The following is a 21,066-nucleotide window of genomic DNA, read 5'->3' on the forward strand; positions in this document are numbered from 1 at the left end:
CGGACTTATTGTTCATCCGTATATTTTCTTAAAATTCTTGTTGTTTTTAAGCCAAATGTCTGAAAATAGGGGGGCGGGGCCCCCTCTTAGATCCGCCCCTGATGATGTACCATGTCTCTTTTTAAACAATGTATGTTATGGGTATTAGTTGAAATGGCAAATTGCATCCTCGGGGACCTAGGGCGTCGCAGAGATCAGGCAGCATGCGAGAAACTCCTCTTTCTTTCTCGCGCGCTCCCTGTGTGCCCGATCTCCGCGACGCCCTGGGTGCCCGAGGATAGGCAAATTGAAGACAGCAGGCCCTGACCTGTACAGATGGGATAGTTTGCAATAACCTCTTGGCAACATAACACAATAAAACAGATTTTGACATACAGTATGTGCCAGCTGTGTTTATGTCCTGTGAATATGAAAATGTGTATATCTAGTATCTTATCTCTAGTTCTCCTTCTTTGCCTTATCATGTTAAATGTTTATTGTTTACATCTAATATTTAATCTCTGGTACTCTAGTTTTTTACAAGCATGCATCCTTTACTATAATAATGTGTACATCTAGTTTCTCGATTCGAATTCTCTATTTCTTCTTCTTCTCCTCTCTTGGTGTATCTACCCCATTGGCCTGCTTGGCCCCTTTATCTGGGCAAAAGGGTGTTTCCCCATTGGCTTGCATTGCATCTTTATTAGGGCATGACTGTTTGCGCGTTAGGTAGGCATGGAGATAAAAATTGGAGAAGAGAATAAGAAACGAGATCATGTATCCAATAAGGGCGTACTGCATCCATAGGAAGAATCGACATTTGGCCCACAGACTGAGGACCCCATGGGCCATGACAGTGCAAAACTGTGTCTGTTAAAAGAAGAAAAATAAACATTTAGTAACTTATTCTTTTAGTTTTAGAAAGTTTAAAGCCCAAGAGATAGGGAAGAGTGGTATAATTTTGGTTAGTAACCAATGAAATGCATTCAGCATACTGTTTTTACCAAGCTCATATCCTATTGTTCCCTTTATGTGTGAGTTTTTTTTATATAAGTAGCCTATAATCAGAGTTTAAGCAATGACTGGAAATGTAACCCACAGTGCTTCACGGGTATCAGGTAAAAAGCAAATAAGGGTAAATAAAAACTGGTGTGATTGCCACTTTATCTGTGAGTAACGAGAGGGGGCTATTACTGGGGGGAGGGGGTGGGGCACTCCTGATAAAAATAGACAGGGGTGATTGTCGGCAAAACCAATTTTAACCCAAAGGGGTGGTCAACGGTAATTCTTACCCCTAAGAAATAGCAAATTGGGTGTGATCGAAGGAATTTTTAACCTCAGATGAATGAAAGACAAAAGATCTCACAGTCTATTTATGAGCACAGAAAACCCAACAAGCAAGCCACTGGACTAGGCTGTGTTTCCAGGAAAGGCTCAGGTAGAAATTACTTAAATACACTCACAAGTTGGAGTTGAGTCAGGTACTTCTTCCACCACAGGTATATCCTCATTTCAGGAATTGCTGATAACCCATAATAAGCGTACATGATGATATGAATAAAAGCGTTGATCATGGCACTAAAGAATGCTGAAAGAAAAGGCAACATAATTATATTAGTCAATATACTTTTTCAAATAGGGTCTAATCTCATTAGAGCTTTTACTTACATTGCCCCCCTGCCACCCATTTGATGCCGACCCACCACAAGCATACCATGGAAAAGTGATGATAGACATGCAGGAACGATATCTGGTTGTTCTTTTTACGCAGGATAAAAAACATCTGATGAAAAACAAAGAAATTGGTCAACCATTGGTAGATACAGACAATGAATGGATGTCACAATATCATGACGATTAATAATAAAAGCGTGTATTATACATGGGTACAGATAAGGTTATACAAAAACTGAAAGATTGGTCTTTCAATTGTTGTTACATTTTTCGTTTTGTATTGTTAAAAAAAGAGATTTGTTCGCCAAAAATAAAACAGCACAAATATGGGGATTTCTGGCCTTTTGATTAGACATTTGCTGGCATAAAATCTCTGTAAAAAAATTATAATAATAAAATGCTAGTCATAACATAAAAAAATCAGTTCAATTATTTGGTTTTTATTAAAAAAAATTTTAAACAAAAAAGAGATTGAAGAAACATGGTGTCTTTGTAGGAATCACTATACCTCCTTGCCTCCCTCTTGATTATATTTCAGCTGTTTTGGTATTTTACTCACTGTGTCTAAAAACTCGATGATTTTCGAGAAGTAGAACCACCACAATGCTGATGCAATCTGTAAATGGCATATAATTCAATGAAAAAGTACATATACAATAACAAAATAGAAAAATAAGAACCCCAAAACATTCATGAATGCATTTTTTTTAGTTTTGACTGAATATCAAAACTGAGGGCAGTACTGTCAGTTACTGCCTGCTTTTACAAACAGCCATTTTTTATGTCAGATTCATACCTCTTCCACCCCCAAGAAAATCTCAAGGCTTGAGATTTTTTTGGGGGGGGAGGGGGAGGGAGAAGGGAGGGTATACACTTGCGTATTAGAAAAATAAAATGGCACTACCAAAAGGGAATGATTGTTTTTTTCTTATTATTTATAGAAAATAAGCAAAATTATCTTTTTTATCAAATTGTTTTTAGGAATGCTAACAAGGGTGAGATTTGGTGCTCTACGCAGGAGAGCAGGAGAAAAGGTCCAAAATATTAAGAGTCCTAATGTGGGAGAGTTGGCAGGTTTGCAGATTGCATGGCTAGTTCTACTTACTCGCAGTTCATTGATGTCATTGGAATAGACCATTTCTTGGCAGGTATAACTATAGCCAGCTGCTGTGGTTGCTAGTAAGATCTACATTATTCAAAAAGAAAAAAAATAAAGTTTTGACGTACAAAGAGATGCATCCGGTACAAACATCAGTACAGCATACTCCAGTACTAACAAAAGTTACCAGATGTATACAGGCTAAAGAGGTGTAGCCAGGATTTTTAACAGGAGGGGGCCCAAAGGCCCTTTCAAGGCATTTTCTCCTGTATTTTTGATAATGTCTCATGCATACATTTACTGTATTTTTGGCCGCTAGAAGAGGGTGGGGGGCGCTGGTCCACCCCCTTGCTATGCCCCTGGGATATCACTTCCAAGTAGTTGATTTCTACAATATCAAAGGCAGGCTTACCATCCTTCCTATTGTTATCATCAGAATTATGTCCTGTAAATGATCTATAACAAAATTAAGGTTGAATGAAATCTCATTAAGTCGTCTGTGATTGGTTAAAAAACACTTCTATTTCTACTCTATCACGCCCACTGCATTGTTCGCATTCCAATGGTCTCGAGCTTGTTCTCGATCATGGGCAATTCTCCGTAACATCGCCTCATCGGCAAAATAATTAACCATTTTCATGTATCTAGAAATTAAGGACGACCAGAAAACTCAGTGGAGACCTTCTTTAGGAGTTTCTCATTCGTTGTGTGGTGGGCATTTTGCGATTCTTCCTTTTTGTTCGAAATTTAAAGCCTGTGAAGTCTGGCTATGCATCGCAGCCTTGAAATAAGTTGCTGGCCTTGTCTCCCTCTCTTCCCCCCCCCCTCCCATAAAATCCATAAGATTTCAATTTTTTACCATTTATTGACATCAAAGACAACTTTATGAGATTTCATTCGAACTTCATTTTGTAAAAGTTCATTTACGGGAAATAACTCTGATGATATCAGCGGGAGGATGGTAAGCCTGAGTTGGATATACTCAATTATGTTTCTTACCTCTACAAATATGTACAAATTTAGAAGCGACATCATTCCATTGTAGATAACCATTATCCATTGGAGGTTGAAAGCCTTTTTGTTCTTCATTAGATGAGGGCCAGTCAAAACAGCTAGTATATAGGCAAACAACAATCCTATTGGCACTCGCACATCATTCACCAATGGCCAATTCTTAGTTCTCGGATCTGAAGTACAATGAAAGAAATAATAAAAATACCTCATCATCTGCAAGTAAAGGGTTACAGGTGCCGATCTAGCTTTTAGCTAGGGGGGGGGGTTGACCCAAAAATTTTTCGTCATTATCGGGGGGGGGGGGGGGTTAAACTTACCACTAAACATTTTGGGAGGAGATGAACAAAAAGGCCATTTATGAGACACAAATGCAAAAATCTATATCTTACAAATAGTTCTCAGAATGGCCTCAGTAGACTTCATAAGGGCAATCATAACGTACTAAAAATTGAAATAAATCTAGACAACGCCACCTATCTAATGAATGCCCCCCCTAAGTTTACAAGTTTGTATTGAACACTCCTCTCTAAGGAACGCCCCACATCTTAAACACCCCCACCCCCCCTGCTTCCCTTTCTCCCAGCTTAAAACAAACTACATAGAAACTCTGGTTTTATAAATAATATTTAATCCACTTCTTGCTTTTAGCAAGTAGTGTCTAGCCCAAGTAGCGTCTAGCCCAATCTTGCTACTCAGGGGCTATATGTAATTGAGCAGATCTAAGGGGTGGGTTGAGAGCTTAGCCCACCTATTTACAGATATTTGGCTTAGAAAATAATAAGAAATATAAGGAAATCCATGCAAAAAAAATAAATGTGTCCCATTTCTTAAAAAATCTTTCCTCCCCCAGCCCCCCTTAGGAATTCCTGGGTCTGCCCCTGGTTTTTCCTGACATATCAAAGTTCCTCGCAACAGAAATTTGGTTCTTTTTCACAAATGTTCAAGTCTAAACCATGATTTCAATCAAAAACCATTTATAGAAAATTTTGCAGTGGATTTTTAGTAAAACTGATTTAAACATGGAAGACAGTGTGTTATTACAAACTTTCTGAGTCCCTATGGTAACAAAAAAAATCATTCAATGCATATGTTTGGAGGCCAAAAATGTTAAGTATTAATGTACTAAGAGCTTGGAATTATGGAAGAGTGCTTAACATTAAAATAACAAATCAAGACAATGTCAAAAGATTGTTGCAAGCCTCCTTAAAAAAAGGCTGAAGCCTGGGCGACCTGTGGTTATTATGGACCCTCTCAAAAGCCTAATACCAGGTACCCCTCCCCCCAGGGGCAGTAGAATTCTCATGTTCTCATGCAAAGTGCCCTCTCAAATGACATTTTAAACAACTTCACTCACCACTTATGCTGTCGGCCCACGTGTAAAACTCCAGGAAGTCCCGTATTTTCATTTGTATAAGATGCATTCTCGTTTTCCCTTGACTCGGCTCACTAACAAAGTCAATCACTACTGAAACAATACAGTATATATAAGTACAATGACACCCACAATCAATATTACATTATAAGGTTACGGCGTAAATGTTAAGTACCGATACATAATGTCGACTAAGAAGTTTTTTTTAGGTAGCCTAGTACCAAGTACATAAAGGAGAGACCTGGTGAACTTTCAGATCTAGTTGTTGAAGCAGTTGAAAACGAATAACTTAATATTTGGTCGCTTGGGAAGCTGTTGTTCTAGGTGTATCAACCTTTTTTAGGTCAAAGAATGCGGATGAGAGGTACAAGAAGATTCTTGTATCGTCAACACGTGCTGGGGTCAAAGTCTGCAAAATCTTCAGCAGACATCTGATGTAAGGCTCCGGATTAAAACAGGAAAGAAATGACATTTCGAAACTTACACAAGTCAACAATTTCCGGTTTAAAACATGACCAGGCAGAGGTTCAGCTAGCATTTACACGGGACATGGGTTACTTTTATACTTTATACCTGTCTATGAAGCGGATGGATAAATACAGTCCCTATGCTGCATGGGAAACAGATGCTTGTAGAAAGACTTGTTCCAGTTTGTGTACACTCAATTATGCAACAACTAATCAAGATGCCCAGGGTTACCTCGGGTCGAATGGTCAAACAATGGAATCTCGCGATCAAAATGAGCCAATCAGAGCACGAGGGTTGTTGAGTAGATCCAAGCTGTCAGTCATAGCTCGTTCTTTTCAAGCAGTGCAGCGAGCAAGGTGAATTGCAGCGTCTAAAAGCTCAATTTACTGTACCTTGTAGCACGGGCAGCTCGCTAAACGAGTAGGTAATACCCTGATCTATTTGTATGTGTTTGTCTTTGTGGCAGCGTTACGTTTTTTTCTGGAGGATTGACGAACGCACACACGAATTTACACTTTCGAATTCACCGCCAAAAAATATTATAGTTAAATACACATCCAAAGCAGCAGAAAATTGTCTCTTAATAGCCTAATGGTCCTATTTTGATAGGATTTTTGTATGTAGATTAGGCATTCGTTTTATTTTTGTTTGATGATTTTAATGTCAGTTCTATAGTTGGAATACCTAGATTTTTCGCATCATCAGTCATTCAACAAGTTGCAGCTCTCAGTACAATCTCTTCCATTTTCCAAACTCATTATCCCTGATTTCTATCTGGGTTAAGAATATTTTTACTTTGCTACAATTTTTTGAAGGCTTGACATTGCGCAAGGCCTTGTGTACAATTGTACTATTTATTAATAACAAGATCACCCCATCTATTGTTTGTAGAATTAATTAACATCTTAAAGAATGTCGATCATTGAAAATTCAGTGGTTAATACGCAAGCAGACTTAAAAATATAAATCTACGAATAACATCTGATATGTTATTGCCGATATTTGATTGAAAATATATTGGTTACTCGCTTAAGTTAGTCGATGGAAATGGATGCTTTGTGCGAATAGGCATTGAATGGGGGCATAAAATAGCGGCGTGATTGGCCTTCTTTAAGTAAGTCATTGTCATTATACAATTTTTGGAAAGTTTTACTGGTTTCTTCAAAGAGACGAGGAATGCAAGAAAACTACTGAGGGAGGGGGGATACAAAGCCTTTGTTGCCAACATTCTTCTTAATTTTTGTGCTTACTAAATTGATTATTGCAATTTCAAAAATGTTGCAGCTAAGTGATACACTGTTGGTTCATTTTAGTAAAAACAAAAAATTAAAGTCAATTCAATTTTGTGAAATTGAATTCCCTGCAAATTTTTTTCTCTTGGATCATGAAATTGAAGACTTGCTAAATGTGCAGAGAAAATGTTGCTTGAAATTTAAATTACTGGAAATGTAGCCTTGTTTTTAAAAAAATGTTGTCAGTGTAACAAATTACCATTTGGGCTGACAAACATTTTTGCGATAGGTGTATAACAGTCTCAATGTCACACTACTTTTGATTCTTGTTATTCTTTTTTATGTTGCAGTTGAACATGACATCTACACAGAGACTTGCAGATGTCTACCAGATAGTGACCTCTGTCGGAGGTATATACTGTGTTAAATCAAGAAAACCTTTTTTTAAGATAGCAAATGTTGCATTCCTAACATGTTGTTTAATGTTGCCTCTACAGATCCCCGTCTGCATGAATGGCCGCTGATTGCGACTCCATGGCCTTGCTTATCCTTGATGGCAATGTATCTGTTCATTGTTAAAGTTGGACCAAAGTTTATGGAGAATAGAAAGGCTTGGGACCTCCGAGGTGTCCTTGTGGTGTATAACTTTGCGCTGGTTCTGCTCTCTGCATACATGGTTTATGAGGTAATTAAAATCTAAAATAAATATAGATAAGAGTGCAAGAATCATAATTGTTGAAACAATTTTAGGCCTCTCTCTCCTCTCTTTTTTGTAAGCACAACAGCCTATCTAAAAAGGGAGGAGTATGGTTTGTTAGTTCGCTCTTAAACAGCCTTCGTCAGCTGCCATGTTGTCATCCTAGCAAAGTACCAAGTGTGAAAAAGCATCCATTTCCATCGGCAGATTCGGGGGAGCCAATGCAATACTTTTCTATTCAATTTGGCAAATTCATTACCTAACTTTGTTTGTTGTAGATGGTTATTTTGAGGTAACCCATTATTTACCTTCCAATATTTAATGAAAAAAATAACAAAGGTGTGGCTGACAATTTCACTTACAACCCCACCCCCTCCCATCTTAACTACAATTTTTCTAGCTCTGATGTTTTTATGATTCATATTTAGATTCATTTGTATTTTGGCAGCTTTTCCTATTTGTAATAGTAACTTACATAATTCTAGATTTATGAATGAAAATATAAAAAGAAAGGTTCATATTTAAAAAAAGGGGTTTTTGAGAACGCTTAGAGCACACAGCAGACTTGTCAACTTTGACAGAGAAGTAGAAAAGTATTCTTTTACCACCCCCATTAGTACCATATAGCTGATGTGTGTTTTTTTTAATAGTTTATTGCCTCTATTCTGAGTATTCCTGAGTTCAATCTGATGTGCCAAGATGTCAGTTATGAGGAAGACCCCCGACTAATGAGAGTAAGTGCTATTTGACATTTGGAAAAAAGTGTCAAAATTATGGAATTTAATCAAAAGTAATGGAAAAATTAGAGGTAGGGGCAATTGTAAAACAAATTGTAGGGATGGATTTCAGTAAAGTTTTGATATGTAGATCATAATGTCGGGGAGAAGGACTGAAAAGGAGTAGGAGGCTTGGGGTTAGTGTATGGCTGTGTCAAGTCCAGAAAAACTCAGTGTTAAAATAATTATATCATTTCCCTCTATTTTAGCTAGCAAGAGTTTGCTACATCTACTACTTGTCTAAATTTGTTGAATACTTTGATACCGTAAGTAATATCACCAGGTACTGGGACATCATAGGCATCCTGCATCATAATCATCATTTATCAAAATCATCATGTAGCATAATCATAAAAATATTGATTATGCAAAAAAGTGACATTTAAGTTGGCACACAATTATTTCTTTTCAGTTCTTAATTCATGTTCATCTTAACTTTCATCTTTTATCTTGGCCCATCCTAGATACCAATTTTCAAGTCTTTTTAACAAGAAGTTAGATCTAAGAAATGCAAGAAAAAAGCAAAAAGTTTTTTACTCCCTTGAATAAAAGTGCCAATTCTTCAACTTTTGTTTAAGTCAATAATAAGTGGGTGTTTCTTTCTTTTAGTTCTTTTTTATCTTACGCAAGAAGAACAACCAAATATCGTTCCTTCATGTGTACCACCATGCCTCCATGTGCCTTCTGTGGTGGATGGTGTGTAAGTGGATTGCTGGTGGTGTTTGTAAGTACTTTCCTTCCCTCAGGAACATCCTGTGACAAGTGGCTCAAATTTTGGCTTAAGTATGAAGCGAGTTCCAGTAATTAAATGATAAGTTTTATGCACTGATGATAAGGCTGTTGTAAAGTTAAACATCTAAATCCGGCCTTCATTTTGAAGCCCTGTTAGCTGTATTTGTCGATGTACATATTTCTCTATAGGGGTTTCTTAAATCAATTTCTCAAATTAACTATTTGAATTCCTCAGTCTTTGCCCAATTGTCTGGTTAACAGTACGTTGTTGTTGCTGTTGTTTTTACAGCATACTTTGGAGCTGCATGTAACAGCTTCATCCATGTCATCATGTACTTATACTATGGCTTATCAGCTATGGGACCATCTGTACAGAAGTACCTCTGGTGGAAGCGCTACCTGACCAAAATGCAGTTGGTATGTACATATCTATAATAGTAAAAGGAACCTTCAACCTTTATTGTTGCTACCCTATTTTTTTACTTATGGGGAGTAATTACCATCTATATATTTTTGTTGTTTGTGCACTGTATGCTTATTTTCTTTCTATTATAATTAAATTATGAATTCCATAATAATTCCAAATAAATATATTAAAAAGGGGAACAGAATCTATATTATTATAAGTAAAATAGATTGGTAGATTGGGATGCTAATAATTTCAAGATAGTATTTTGTGGTAAAATATTTGTATTTGTGATATTGGTATGGTATCATGTTAGGATATCATGAAAACAGTGTTCTTATCAATTTTAGCTTGCAATCTTTTTTTTGTGCCTTCTTCCTATACAATGTTTGATATAGAAAAAAGGACATTAATTGAATAAACATGTAAACTCTGCTTGCAGCTGGTATTGTATTAAATTATTATTAGTTTTCATGCTATATCATTGAAAAGTTTGAGAAATTCATAATTGTGTTTGTTGTATTAACCTAATTTTCAAGGAAACAGTTCTCAACAAAATTCATTTATATTGCAAAATCTTCAAGGTATTTAAAGCAAATTGACCTGTGATACCATTTATTTGTGTGTTCTCACAGATTCAATTCTTGGCCCTCATTTATATGGCTGTCTATGCACTTTGGCACGATGGCTGTGGAACACACAAGTTCTTTCAGTGGGTGCAGTTTGGCTATGGAATGTCTCTCCTGGTTCTGTTTTCAAATTTCTATTTGCACACTTACCTTAAGAAACCAAGCAAAAAAGAGTAAAATTAGTTGAAGAGGAAGTTTAGTAGTAGAGAGCAAACAATCCTTGTGTTAGGTGATCGTAAATTGCAGTACTTTCTGCTTGTTTATGGGACTGGATCTTAAATGACCAACACCTATTTTACTTTTTCAAATAACCAATTGTGTTATATATATACATCATGCTAAAATCAGGGATGTTAAATCTTTAGCATTTATTTTTTGTTATCTTCCTGTCTATTATTTTACTGATTGAAATTTCATTTTGTATTTCTTATATTCGGAGGTATCTCATATCGGAATCTCTTTTTTCAAGTTCTGAGGCTTAATATGCCTGTATTGAATGCAATACCAGTTGCAAGCAAAGATACTGTAATCTACATTAAAGTGACTATAGTAAACATTATAACTAGGTAGCATTATATTTTACTTAACCTTATTTTCCATTTGAGGTCTTCTACCACTTGTAAAAAAGGTTTGACTCACCTTAGCTACAGAGGGATCACACATGTCTGGTTAATAGCTGTGTTTAAGATCTGTCGCTTGGGGTTTCACTTGAACTTCTTATAAAACTATTTCTCTTAATTAGACTAATGCTGTATTCACACCAAACCCATGTTTAGTTAAACAAGGTTTTTCTTTGCCTGATAACTTGCCAAGTTTCTCATTGTGTTGAATTCTTACTAGCTAAATGATCACTTAGTAACATGTACAGCACAGTCTATTCAGTTTTGTTCATGGTTCTTGATTGAGATTTGAACCAGTTTAATTAAACCACCTTTAAACTGGTTTAAGTGCTGGTGTGAATGCGGTATAAGAATTTAGAGACTGGTTTAAAACTAAAATCGAAAGATTAAACAATATTATGGGCCTCGGCCAGTGTAGTATTGGAAAAAAAGTTTTTTCCTCATCATATTGTTAATTAGGTTCTTCAATATTATGAAAAGTGGACAAATGTGTTTTAGAAATAAAGTGTAAAATTCCAAACGAAAATTACCATTTTCTCTAATAATTAAATTTTGTTGATCAACATAATAAGTAACATTTTTTTTCATGGATTCCTGGCTATTGTTAGCAGAAATTACAAAATTGTGGGCTCTCCATAGAAGTAGACGTATTATAATCAAAACGTATTATATTATTGGGGTATTTTTAAGATAATTTCGATTCTGCTACGCCTTGGGGGTCTAACGCTAATGGTGTTTCGAAACACCCCAGACATATCTTACAGTAAACCATAAATCTACTGTGCGGTTAATACTTCTTGCTTTATTTTCTTATTTTTACTCCTTTATTTCTTAGGGTTATAAATTGCTTCGACCACGCCTAATGTGCAATTTGTTATGGCGAAGAATTGAAAAATTAAACGAGACTTAACTGTAAGTTGAAGTTTGATTGAAATTCTACCATAGCATTTGCAGGAATGAAGAGGTCACGTGAGATAGCAAGCATGCACTTCGAGCTCAAGCTTTAAAGAGGAGTTATTTGGTGGCCATGTTTACAAATGCATGGGTGGGCTCCAGTAAGAGGCGGGAAGTGACCTCTTCATTCCTGCAAATGCTATGGTAGAATCTCGATCAAACTTCGACTTACAGGTAAGTCTCGTTTAATTTTTCAATTCTACCTCGCATTTGCATACAATCAGAGGTCACGTGAGATTTTAAAGCAACATGGGTGCCAAATAACAATAGCACGTATACAGCTGTAAGCTGGTAAATCACTTTATTAATATCAATATCGCTTGAAATATATATAGCACAAGACCAACTGGGTCATGGTGCTTAACTGACTTGAAGAACAGATTGAGCAAATACACTAGCAGATTTCTCTTGTTGAACAGGCTTATCATAAAACCTAGCAAAAACACTGTCTGATCTCCAACGGGCAACTGCCAAAATATCATCTAATGGAACATCAGCTGCCTTAGCTGCGGATGTAGCAGCGCTGCGGGTGCTATAGGACTTGAATATCTCTGTGTCAATCCCTGCACCTTTCATAACCTGCTTTATCCATCTGGATATTGTTTCTCGTGACGCAGCCCATAAGGCTTAGTGTAGCATAACAACAACTGCTGAGATGTCCGAATACTAGAAGTTCTGGACAAATATGCATTTAACAATGTAACAACACACAATCTAACATCAGTGTCATATTGCTTCAACACAATAGGAGCTAAGTGCTTGCTTTTCCCCCATATCGTGTTGTCTGTTTGAATGGGGTTAGGACCCGAAAGGTATACTGACTCCTAGAGGCAGTCATCCCATCTAATGATAAAGCTTGAAGTGTTTGTGTTCTCTGAGCAGTAATCAAAGCCATTAAAGCTGTTAGCTTCAAGGTGAGTTGTTTGAGGGAGAGTTCACTGGTAGTAGGGTAAGCCCAACAACAATTTGTGGGTTCCATGTTTCCACATATCTTGGTAATGCAGGCTTCTTGTTAAACAAGCCTGTCATAAACCTCGCTACGAGAGGGTGATCCTCCAACTTCACACCATCAAGCTGTATAAATAAAGAAAGTGCAGACCTTGCAGTTGCCACCGCTCTGTAACCCATTCTGGACGACAGGCCTGACAGGAACTGTAGTACTTGACCCAAGGATGGTGCAGCTGTACACACACTGTTCACTTGACAATACTCAACCCATTGTTTAATGTAAGTTGTATATTGCTTTTTTGTTCCGTCTATCCAGGAGCCAAGATATACTCAACCCATTGTTTAATGTAAGTTGTGTATTGCTTTTTTGTTCCGTCTCTCCAGGAGCCAAGAATTATTTCCAATGGTTCACCGTCGATTCCTTTTCCCCTTAGCATTTCGCTGACACTAGACAGCCAATCAGTTTTAGGTTGGGATACATAGGGTGAACTTGTAGAGGGTCGTCGTGGTAGCGCCAGTGTTTTGCGTGTCATTGGTATTGGAATAGGAGACTTCATTAGCATCTTTAACAGCTTCGGGTACCAGAGCTGTGTCTTCCACAGTGGGGCGACAAGAAGTGCGGTGCACCGACAAGCTTGAATCTTTTGGAGAACTTTCCCAATCAAGTTAAATGGAGGAAAACAATAAATGAGGTCATATTGAGCCCAATCTATTGTGAATGCATCAATGGCAAATGCTGTAGGGTCAGGCTTCCAAGATACATATTTTTGTACTTTGTTATTCAGCCTTGAGGAAAAAATGTCCACACATGGCTGACCCCATTGTGCGACAAGCATGTTAAAAGCTGATATATCCAAGGACCACTCAGTGTTGTCTTTAAATTCTCTACTGGCTTTATCTGCAGTCACATTTAAATGCCCTGGCAAATGGGAGCTTGTTAGCCATAAATTTCTCTGCTTACACCAGAGTAGGATTTCTCTGGTCATTTGATTGCATAGATCGGAGTGGGTTCCCCCCATTGCCCTAATATAGGCAACTGCTGTTTGGTTGTCAAACAGCACTTTAATATGAGTGTTGCACATATGGCTACATAATGACTGTAATCCTAGTTTTATGGCCTTCAGTTCCAGAAAATTAATATGAAAGAGGGCTTCATCAGGGCTCCACCTGCCTCCAGTAACATTATTAGAGCCATCAATAACACTGCCCCAGCCTAAAAGGGAGCTATCACATTTAAGTATAACATTTGCCGGAGGGACAAGGATAGGTACTGGAGAAAGTTCCACATTTTCTATCCACCACTTTAAATCCTCCTTAGCTAATGTAGATAGCTCCATTTTGGCATCCAGGTTATATCCATTGTGTTTTAGTTCTACCGTTTTCTCATTCTCAAGTTGACTGTAAAACAATGGACCGTAACGTACACCTGGGAAGCTAGACACCTTGAGCCCTATTACTGAAGCAACTGTTCCCAAAAATTTAACCTCTTCAGAGGGTGTAACGGAAGATTTGCTTTCATGGATGAAGAACCCCAATGATGTCAGTAAATCCCTGGTCTCTTTAAGAGCTGTCCGTAGCTCTTCTGGGGAGTCAGCCAAAATGATGATGTCATCTATATATCCAACAAAACAAATGTCTGCTCTGAGGCTGCTATAGACAGGTCTCATGAGTTTGGTAAACATTCTGGGTGCCGAGGCCAGTCCATTTGGGAGACTGACATACTCATAGAGTTGTTCCATGAAGACATATCTAAGGTAACATCTATGTTCCTCAGCAATGCTCACAGAATAATACGCATCCTTAAGGTCAAGGACTGCCATGAATGAGCCTGGCTTTACTAAAGTTAAAGCAGACTGCAGTGATTCCATTTTGAAGTGATGGTATGTGATAAAAGCATTAAACTGGTTTAGGTTTAGGATCATTCTAAACGAACCATCCTTTTTTGGCCGTGTAAACACAGACGATATAAACTGCTCTTTGCAAGGGGTTGCCTTTTGGATAACTCCTTTCTGGATAAGTTTGGATATTTCTGTTTCAATAATGTCCTTTTCCAGTTGTGACTGGTTTGCAAAGGAATTGGGTAAATTATGTTGAACAGGTTCTGTGCCAAACTCAATATGGCAGCCCTTAACCATGTCAAGAATTGTTGCATCAGAGGTGAGTTCCCTCCATGCATCAAAGAAGTTTGCTATATTGCCAGCTCTAAAGCTCATGGCATGGTTACTTACATTTGTATTACTCTGGAGGCCTTTGGCCCTCTCTGCTGCCGGCTCCCCTTGTGATGGTAATTCCTGCCGGGGTAGGGAGCACCCCGGCTGCTATGGTTTTTTGGCCTGTTCTGGTTGTAGAACCCTCTGCCAAAACCAGGTCGGGAAGCATGTGGGTTGCCCTTTGTTCCTTTGTTAATTTTGGCTCCAATTTTATTTTCGTCTCCAATGTCCTTCAGGTGTTTTTTGAGGTCGTCACCAAACAGGTTATCGGTGAATGGCACCAGAGGTGAGCAAAGGGAAGCATACTCAGATCCAATGTCTGGTTTCATGAGAAACCTTCGCTGGATGTTAATCTCATAATTAACATGAGTTAATAGGGACAATGCTTCCAGGCAACTTTTCTTAATTTGCTGTATTTCGTCCAAATTTAAAGACTTGGACACCATAGCTTTGTCAGCCACATGGGCAACTGGGATGATTCCCTTTACAAGAGCTTGTTGCATTTTCACCATGTGCATGTCACGTTTCTTTGTGTGCTCTTGTAATTTTCTCCAAATGGCATTGGCACAATTTTCTGGGCGCACTTGACGCTCCATTTTCTCTTTCAGTGCCTTTTCTCCGACTTTACTCCTAAACATTTTGTTGAGGAGCTTAACAAATGGTTCACTCTTTAGAGGAGAGCCTGTCAAGTCTTCCGACCCATATTCTTTGGTTAACTCGCGTAAATATGCATTATCATTACTGTTTTGATCTTGCTGACCTCTACTATCAGCTGAGGTGGATGGTTTTGAGCTCATAATTTTGTCCAGAAGAGCTTCACAGTCAGCCGAGTCCTCACTCATGGAGTGGTTGTCAGGACCGCATGGCTTTTTGGCGGGAATCGAGCACTCGCTCTTTTCGCCAATCCGCTTGTCAGCAGAGGCTTTTCCCTTGGAGGTTTTGCCCATGGGGCTGTCCTCCAACTTCTCAGACAATCTCTGAATTGCTGAAGTCAGCAAGGAGACTTGTTCTGGCGTTACAGAGGCAGGAGCTGCCTCACTGTTAACTGATGAATGGGACGGCGGAACGTCCGCCGCCATCTTGGAAGAATTAGATTCCGCCGAAATTTCCAATAAAGCTTCTTCGTTGTATCTTCCTCGGCCACCAGTTTGTTTCTACCGTCCATAGTTCACAGTAAAATGAAGTTTTTAACACTAGCTTGTTGTGAAAAGGCGAAAGGTACAAACCTCAGTTTCACTCGTAGAAAAAGTGCAGCTTCGCCCGAAGTCCAACTCGCACTGAGCTCGAAGTGCATGCTTGCTATCTCACGTGACCTCTGATTGTATGCAAATGCGAGGTAGAATTACCGAGTAAAATCAGCTAGAATCTATGGAAAGGCATTATATATAATTATGGTTTGTTACTGTCGAATCCGTTGTATCGCGACGCCGCAATTTCAAAACATCGATTTGTTTTTGTCTTTTGGGATTTTCTGTTCCGCCAGTCAAATTATTCTAAGCCAATCAGATTCTTGCCATCTCTCGCCTTGTGCAGTTGTCTAGCTTTCTGTCGCGACACTGTCTGGTTTTCGTCCAGAGAATAACCAGAGAAGTGCTCAAAGCGAGACTGGGATTGGCTCAATGGTTTTACTGACGAAAAAGAAAACCAAAACAAATCGTGTTTTGAAAACGCGGGTCGCGATACAACGTATTCGACAGTAAATTATTTACAGCAACTTCTGTAGTTTGTGTGGATCCTAGACTAATGTCTGATTAGAATACCTTGTCTGGTTTAGGCGCTTGGAAATTTCTATGCGATACAAAATCGCTGTGAATAAATATGTTGACGTATTCCAGCTGTACTCTCTAATTCTTTGCAAAAAATGTGTAATTTTGAACATTTTTGTTATCAACAAGTACCCCCCCTTGCTTTTAGTTTCTGTTTAGTATCTGTTTAGTATCTAAGAAATTTTAGTATCTAGGATCACCGAGGTGCACTTGCTAGCACTTCTACATTAATGTTGTCCATGAAAAAGAAGTTTGCAAAATCAATAGAATTCCCAATGTCTATTGATGTAAATGTATTTTTTTTTTCGACAAGGTGAATTAGATCTATTTAACCTAACTTAGCCCTATTCCTTATCAACCAATCTGACAAAAACACTTTTGTACATCATGAGGCATACTGCCTTCCAGCATTATTGTACCTTGACCAGGCTAAATCAAAAAAGGCTGGTGGGGTATCTGTCTTTGCTTTTTTCTGTAAGTCTTGCTAAAACAGTCAAAGTCGAGATATCACTTGAACTCTTTAAATGTAGATACACTTTTTGTGTTTCTTTCTTACCGGGCAATAGTGGGAAGCCAATTTCACCATCCATAATGTTACATGTTTATCTATATATCACCGCTCATATGTTACTGTCATTTTACGAACTCTCTTCAACAAATTTCCAACTGCTTAACCGGTCCCTCGCTTCGATCATTCAAACTAGCGGAATTACATTCGGTGTAGACTTGCCCCAAATCTCCCTTGCTGATTTTCCCTGATAGGGTTTTTCCTCAATAATCAGCAAAAGCCGACCAACGGACTTTCAGAAAGTCTACATTCTGTTCTTTTTGAATGGCAGCGCCTTACGGAGATGTGGCGTGTTAGCAAACCATTTCGGTATTGGCCGATGAAAACGGTATTTGAATGACGTTGGCTGAAATGCGATTTAGCAGTTCGAAATCGTCGGTGAGATTTCGCAAAACATTTAAGGAAGCTTCCTGCAGTTTTCTAGTAGACATTCAGATTTTTTTAAAACTTTAAAAATGTGGAGGCAAACGTCGTAAGTTTTGTCTAAGGGGTATGGTTAAAAAATAATTTTCTGCGTATAGTGTGTATTTGCAAAAATCTAAAAGTTCATTATCCATTGTTTCGTCGCTATGGTAACTCAAATAACAACAGCTCACATATTTTCCAAAAATTCAATCCTTACTTGATAAATGGACTAAATCTTAAATTCCAAGCTTTGCGCAAGCGAAAATTGTAGCCCTTTAAACATGAGCGGTATATCTACTAGAAAACTGCAGGCAGCTTCCATAAAACGGCAGTAAGTGTTCATCTATGTTTTACCATTCATGATGTGTTGGTATTCTGTCACAGAGCCAGTTCGCCCTTGTGGTTGTTCACACGAGCAAGGCGATCCACATGAACTGCGGTTTTCCAAACGGCTTCTTGTGGCTGCAGTCTGCTTACATGTGTAGCCTAGTGGCTCTCTTTATGAACTTCTACCAGAAAGCGTACAATGCTGGCAAGAAAAAGAACTAGATGATGTAATGAAGATAGACTCTGGGAGAGAACTTTTCATTCAACCCACGGTCCATTGTTTCAAGGACCATTTTATACAATTGAAAACTAATACATAGCTATTATTCTTATTGATTATTTGATGACACATGGATTTAATATTTTGTATTCATGATAAGAATGAAAAAAACGCTCGATGAGTATGTTGTATCAGCGTTTCAAAGCGTACATATAAGAGAATGTAAAGAAATCCAAGATTATCTTTAATTTATACTTCTCAAAGAAAAAGTCTAAAATTGTATTGTTTTGTATACCTATTTTACTTATTTTTTGTTCTTGAAAGTAATTAGTAAAATATTTATCAAGCAATTTTATATGCGTTCGTTTTTGGGCATTCAAAGGGTACATAACTAAACCTCTTCCCCCTCCCCCCACACGCACTCCGGCATCTTTCATCGCTCGATAGCTATCTGGGCTATGGAAAGTCCTAGAAGCTGCCATGTCAACGTCACAGTACGCATGTAGGATACTACTGTAGATAAGACCGCAAAATAAGAAACTTTTGTTTTTAATTACCGCCCACTTTGATGTTGTGCCGCTTTGAAATTGGTTTTATTTTTTCCGAGTAAAGAAGTCGCTAGAAAGGTTTCCTTACATGATCATGGTGAGTTATTTTTAAATAATTCAAAGCTCTCGAGAAAACTGTGCTTCCAGCTGTTCCAAATTGCCTACATCCCCTACATCTTACAATTTCTTACCTTCAGAACATCACACAGTACCCAGGGGACAAAATGATTAACAACCTCAAAGTTTGAAATTATGATTTTTTTGGAACTTCCTCTTCGAAAACACTAAACAAATGATATATTTGAAATGTTTGAAAACGAAAATGTTTGCTATACTGAATAAGCTCGAAACTGCTGGCTGCATTGAAGCCTCCCTCTAATCAAACTTGGCCGAATCTGGTTCGTTAAGATAAAATGAAGTCAGCCCAACAACGCACAAAACCTAGCCTTGGAAACCTTAGCAATCGATGCTCGATGCTTGGATATGATTGGCTGACTTTGTGGTCACGTTTGGTTATGTTTGAAAACTTGGATATGATTGGCTGACTTTGTGGTCACGAGGAAAAGCAACTATCCGCTATCCAATCACATCCCTTTATTTTCCAACTTTAGATACTATTGAGGCGTTATCTGGCGGTGCAACCAATACTCAACACAATAATTATTTCATCATGCATGAATCAGCTGATTGATGCTTACTAAATAGGCTGTTTGAATATTGCGAATTTGGGTGTGTGTATTATTCGTCGATTTTCTTGAAAAAATTTGTCGACTAAACGAGAAAACTCCCGGTTTACCCGGATATCAAGGTTGCAACTAGTTTAGCTAGTTTCTAGTCTAGTTTACATTGGCGATTTGGTGTCGCAGCGCCCGCGATAAAACTCGCCGCGACAAATATTGCATAAAAAAATCACAGGGCCTTATCAGTCGATATAACTGACTACAAAAAAGTACTCGAATCTACTTTGTTTTTAGAATACTTTCTTGGAGATTTTAGCAACCTTACAAGGTCAATAATGTTACTGGAAAATTTAGATATGCTAATGTACGACTAAGCCTTTCCTAAACCACGACGTGGGCGATAAAATCATCGTCAATAATTTATTGGTTAGATACGAAGAATCGTATAAAAACAAAAAAATTAGCAAATCAAAACAACAGATAATAGCATAAAAGGACTATGTAACCACCTTCCACTCAAAACGCTCAAAGACCCCATACACGAACAGGGCTTACGTTAAACGGACGAACTCGTCGGACTTGTTAGATACGAAGAATTCTAGTAAGAAAACAAATACCACCGAGGCAAAACAATAGTTCAGAAGAGTATATTTTAGTGGTGTATTCACCATTCACGTCCAAACGATCAAAGACCATACACGCACAAGGCTACGTTACGTTCTTGTCAACAATATGGCGACTAAACTCTCTTCGGATTTCGAGGATCGAACTACACTCATAGAGTATAACCATAACTACACAGCCTCTATGCCGAGAAAACGAGTTCACTGGTCCTCGAACCTAGTGGAAGTATTGTACTTTGACCCAGCTTATGCACAATTTGTGCCCACGAATGTTGAGAAAAGCTTAGAAAAAGTTGGACTACGACCAGGAAAAAGATTTAAACGAGCTGTGATAGAGGGTGCTACTAGATACAAGCCAAATACAAGTGCTAGTCCCATGCTAGTAAGAAAAGGACTCCAAGCTGTTACTAGAGAACTCCGCGAGATTACTGTGGGAATCGGGAGTTTAAATGCCTCGCACGAGGATAAAACACGACGATGGGAGGAAATTCTCCAGTATTACATCATTCAAGAGAGACTTAAAGAGGAGGCGGACGATTGGGTTTAAAGGAAGAAGTATAGACGAGGTTATTGAGGCGATATTTTTATCGCTTATGTGCCGATAAGAAGCTTTAATAAGCTCTCAAGCTGCCAGAAAAGGACTGACGTGTGCTTGAATAAGCACTAGTGCAATTCTAAACAAGGGACTCAACACGCGTTTTGATGTTTTGGTACCCGATCGCCAAAAATACACCGCTCACTGTTAGAGCCGCTCCCAGCCGAAAGTGTGATACGAATAAAATTCTCGACTGAATCCTAAAAGTTGGGCATTGTCATGTACTTCAGAAGAAAATTTGAACAAATAGTTTAACTAGGGCAATTTATTCTAGGTGGGCAGTTGTATAACATTTTATAAACTGTACTAACTTACGTGAACACACGTTTTGATTTGGCACAGTTTTCCTTCTGCGATAACACATGGCAACGTGAGAGCACTAATAGCATCTTTCCGTTTTCTTCTTTTTTTGCGCCGGTTTAGATAAAAGCAAATAAAACGTTGCATGTTGACCAATCAAGATTTAATTGTGTAGTTTACAGAACAAGGCAGCGATACGCGAAGGTGTGGGCTCAATTATCGCA

The 21,066-nt window shown here is 38.2% G+C and overlaps 3 protein-coding genes across 13 annotated transcripts; 1 reads left to right on the top strand and 2 right to left on the bottom strand.

Moving 5' to 3' along the window:
- Positions 1 to 372: 372 nt before the first annotated feature.
- On the bottom strand, positions 373 to 18,025 carry LOC116604103 (elongation of very long chain fatty acids protein 4). 9 transcript variants are annotated; one of them, XM_032365988.2, is made up of 8 exons: positions 17,904 to 18,025; positions 5,121 to 5,231; positions 3,752 to 3,939; positions 2,759 to 2,839; positions 2,213 to 2,269; positions 1,648 to 1,762; positions 1,443 to 1,567; positions 373 to 849 (listed from the first exon to the last, which is right to left on the bottom strand). In XM_032365988.2, the coding sequence occupies exons 1-8, from the start codon at positions 17,908 to 17,910 to the stop codon at positions 577 to 579; spliced, it is 957 nt and encodes a 318-aa protein (XP_032221879.2). In that variant the 5' UTR covers positions 17,911 to 18,025; the 3' UTR covers positions 373 to 576. The 9 variants fall into 9 exon arrangements, with proteins under 9 accessions (XP_032221879.2, XP_032221880.2, XP_032221881.2 ...); XM_032365989.2 differs by having other exon boundaries at positions 5,121 to 5,228; positions 17,904 to 18,016; XM_032365990.2 differs by lacking the exon at positions 17,904 to 18,025 and adding an exon at positions 5,712 to 5,854.
- On the top strand, positions 5,905 to 18,446 carry LOC5521025 (elongation of very long chain fatty acids protein 4). 3 transcript variants are annotated; one of them, XM_032365998.2, is made up of 8 exons: positions 5,905 to 6,026; positions 7,189 to 7,249; positions 7,336 to 7,523; positions 8,186 to 8,269; positions 8,521 to 8,577; positions 8,921 to 9,035; positions 9,333 to 9,460; positions 10,085 to 11,266. In XM_032365998.2, exons 2-8 carry the CDS (start codon positions 7,195 to 7,197, stop codon positions 10,253 to 10,255), a joined length of 798 nt encoding a protein of 265 aa, XP_032221889.2. In that variant the 5' UTR covers positions 5,905 to 6,026; positions 7,189 to 7,194; the 3' UTR covers positions 10,256 to 11,266. The 3 variants fall into 3 exon arrangements, with proteins under 3 accessions (XP_032221889.2, XP_032221888.2, XP_032221890.2); XM_032365997.2 differs by having other exon boundaries at positions 5,912 to 6,030; XM_032365999.2 differs by lacking the exon at positions 10,085 to 11,266 and adding an exon at positions 17,934 to 18,446 and having other exon boundaries at positions 5,915 to 6,030.
- On the bottom strand, positions 11,937 to 16,033 carry LOC116604102 (transposon Ty3-I Gag-Pol polyprotein). Its single transcript, XM_048728754.1, has 2 exons — positions 12,969 to 16,033; positions 11,937 to 12,901 (listed from the first exon to the last, which is right to left on the bottom strand). Exons 1-2 carry the CDS (start codon positions 14,811 to 14,813, stop codon positions 12,875 to 12,877), a joined length of 1,872 nt encoding a protein of 623 aa, XP_048584711.1. The 5' UTR covers positions 14,814 to 16,033; the 3' UTR covers positions 11,937 to 12,874.
- Positions 18,447 to 21,066: the final 2,620 nt, after the last annotated feature.

Source organism: Nematostella vectensis, chromosome 6 (assembly GCF_932526225.1).
Source record: "Nematostella vectensis chromosome 6, jaNemVect1.1, whole genome shotgun sequence".
NCBI lineage: Eukaryota > Metazoa > Cnidaria > Anthozoa > Actiniaria > Edwardsiidae > Nematostella > Nematostella vectensis.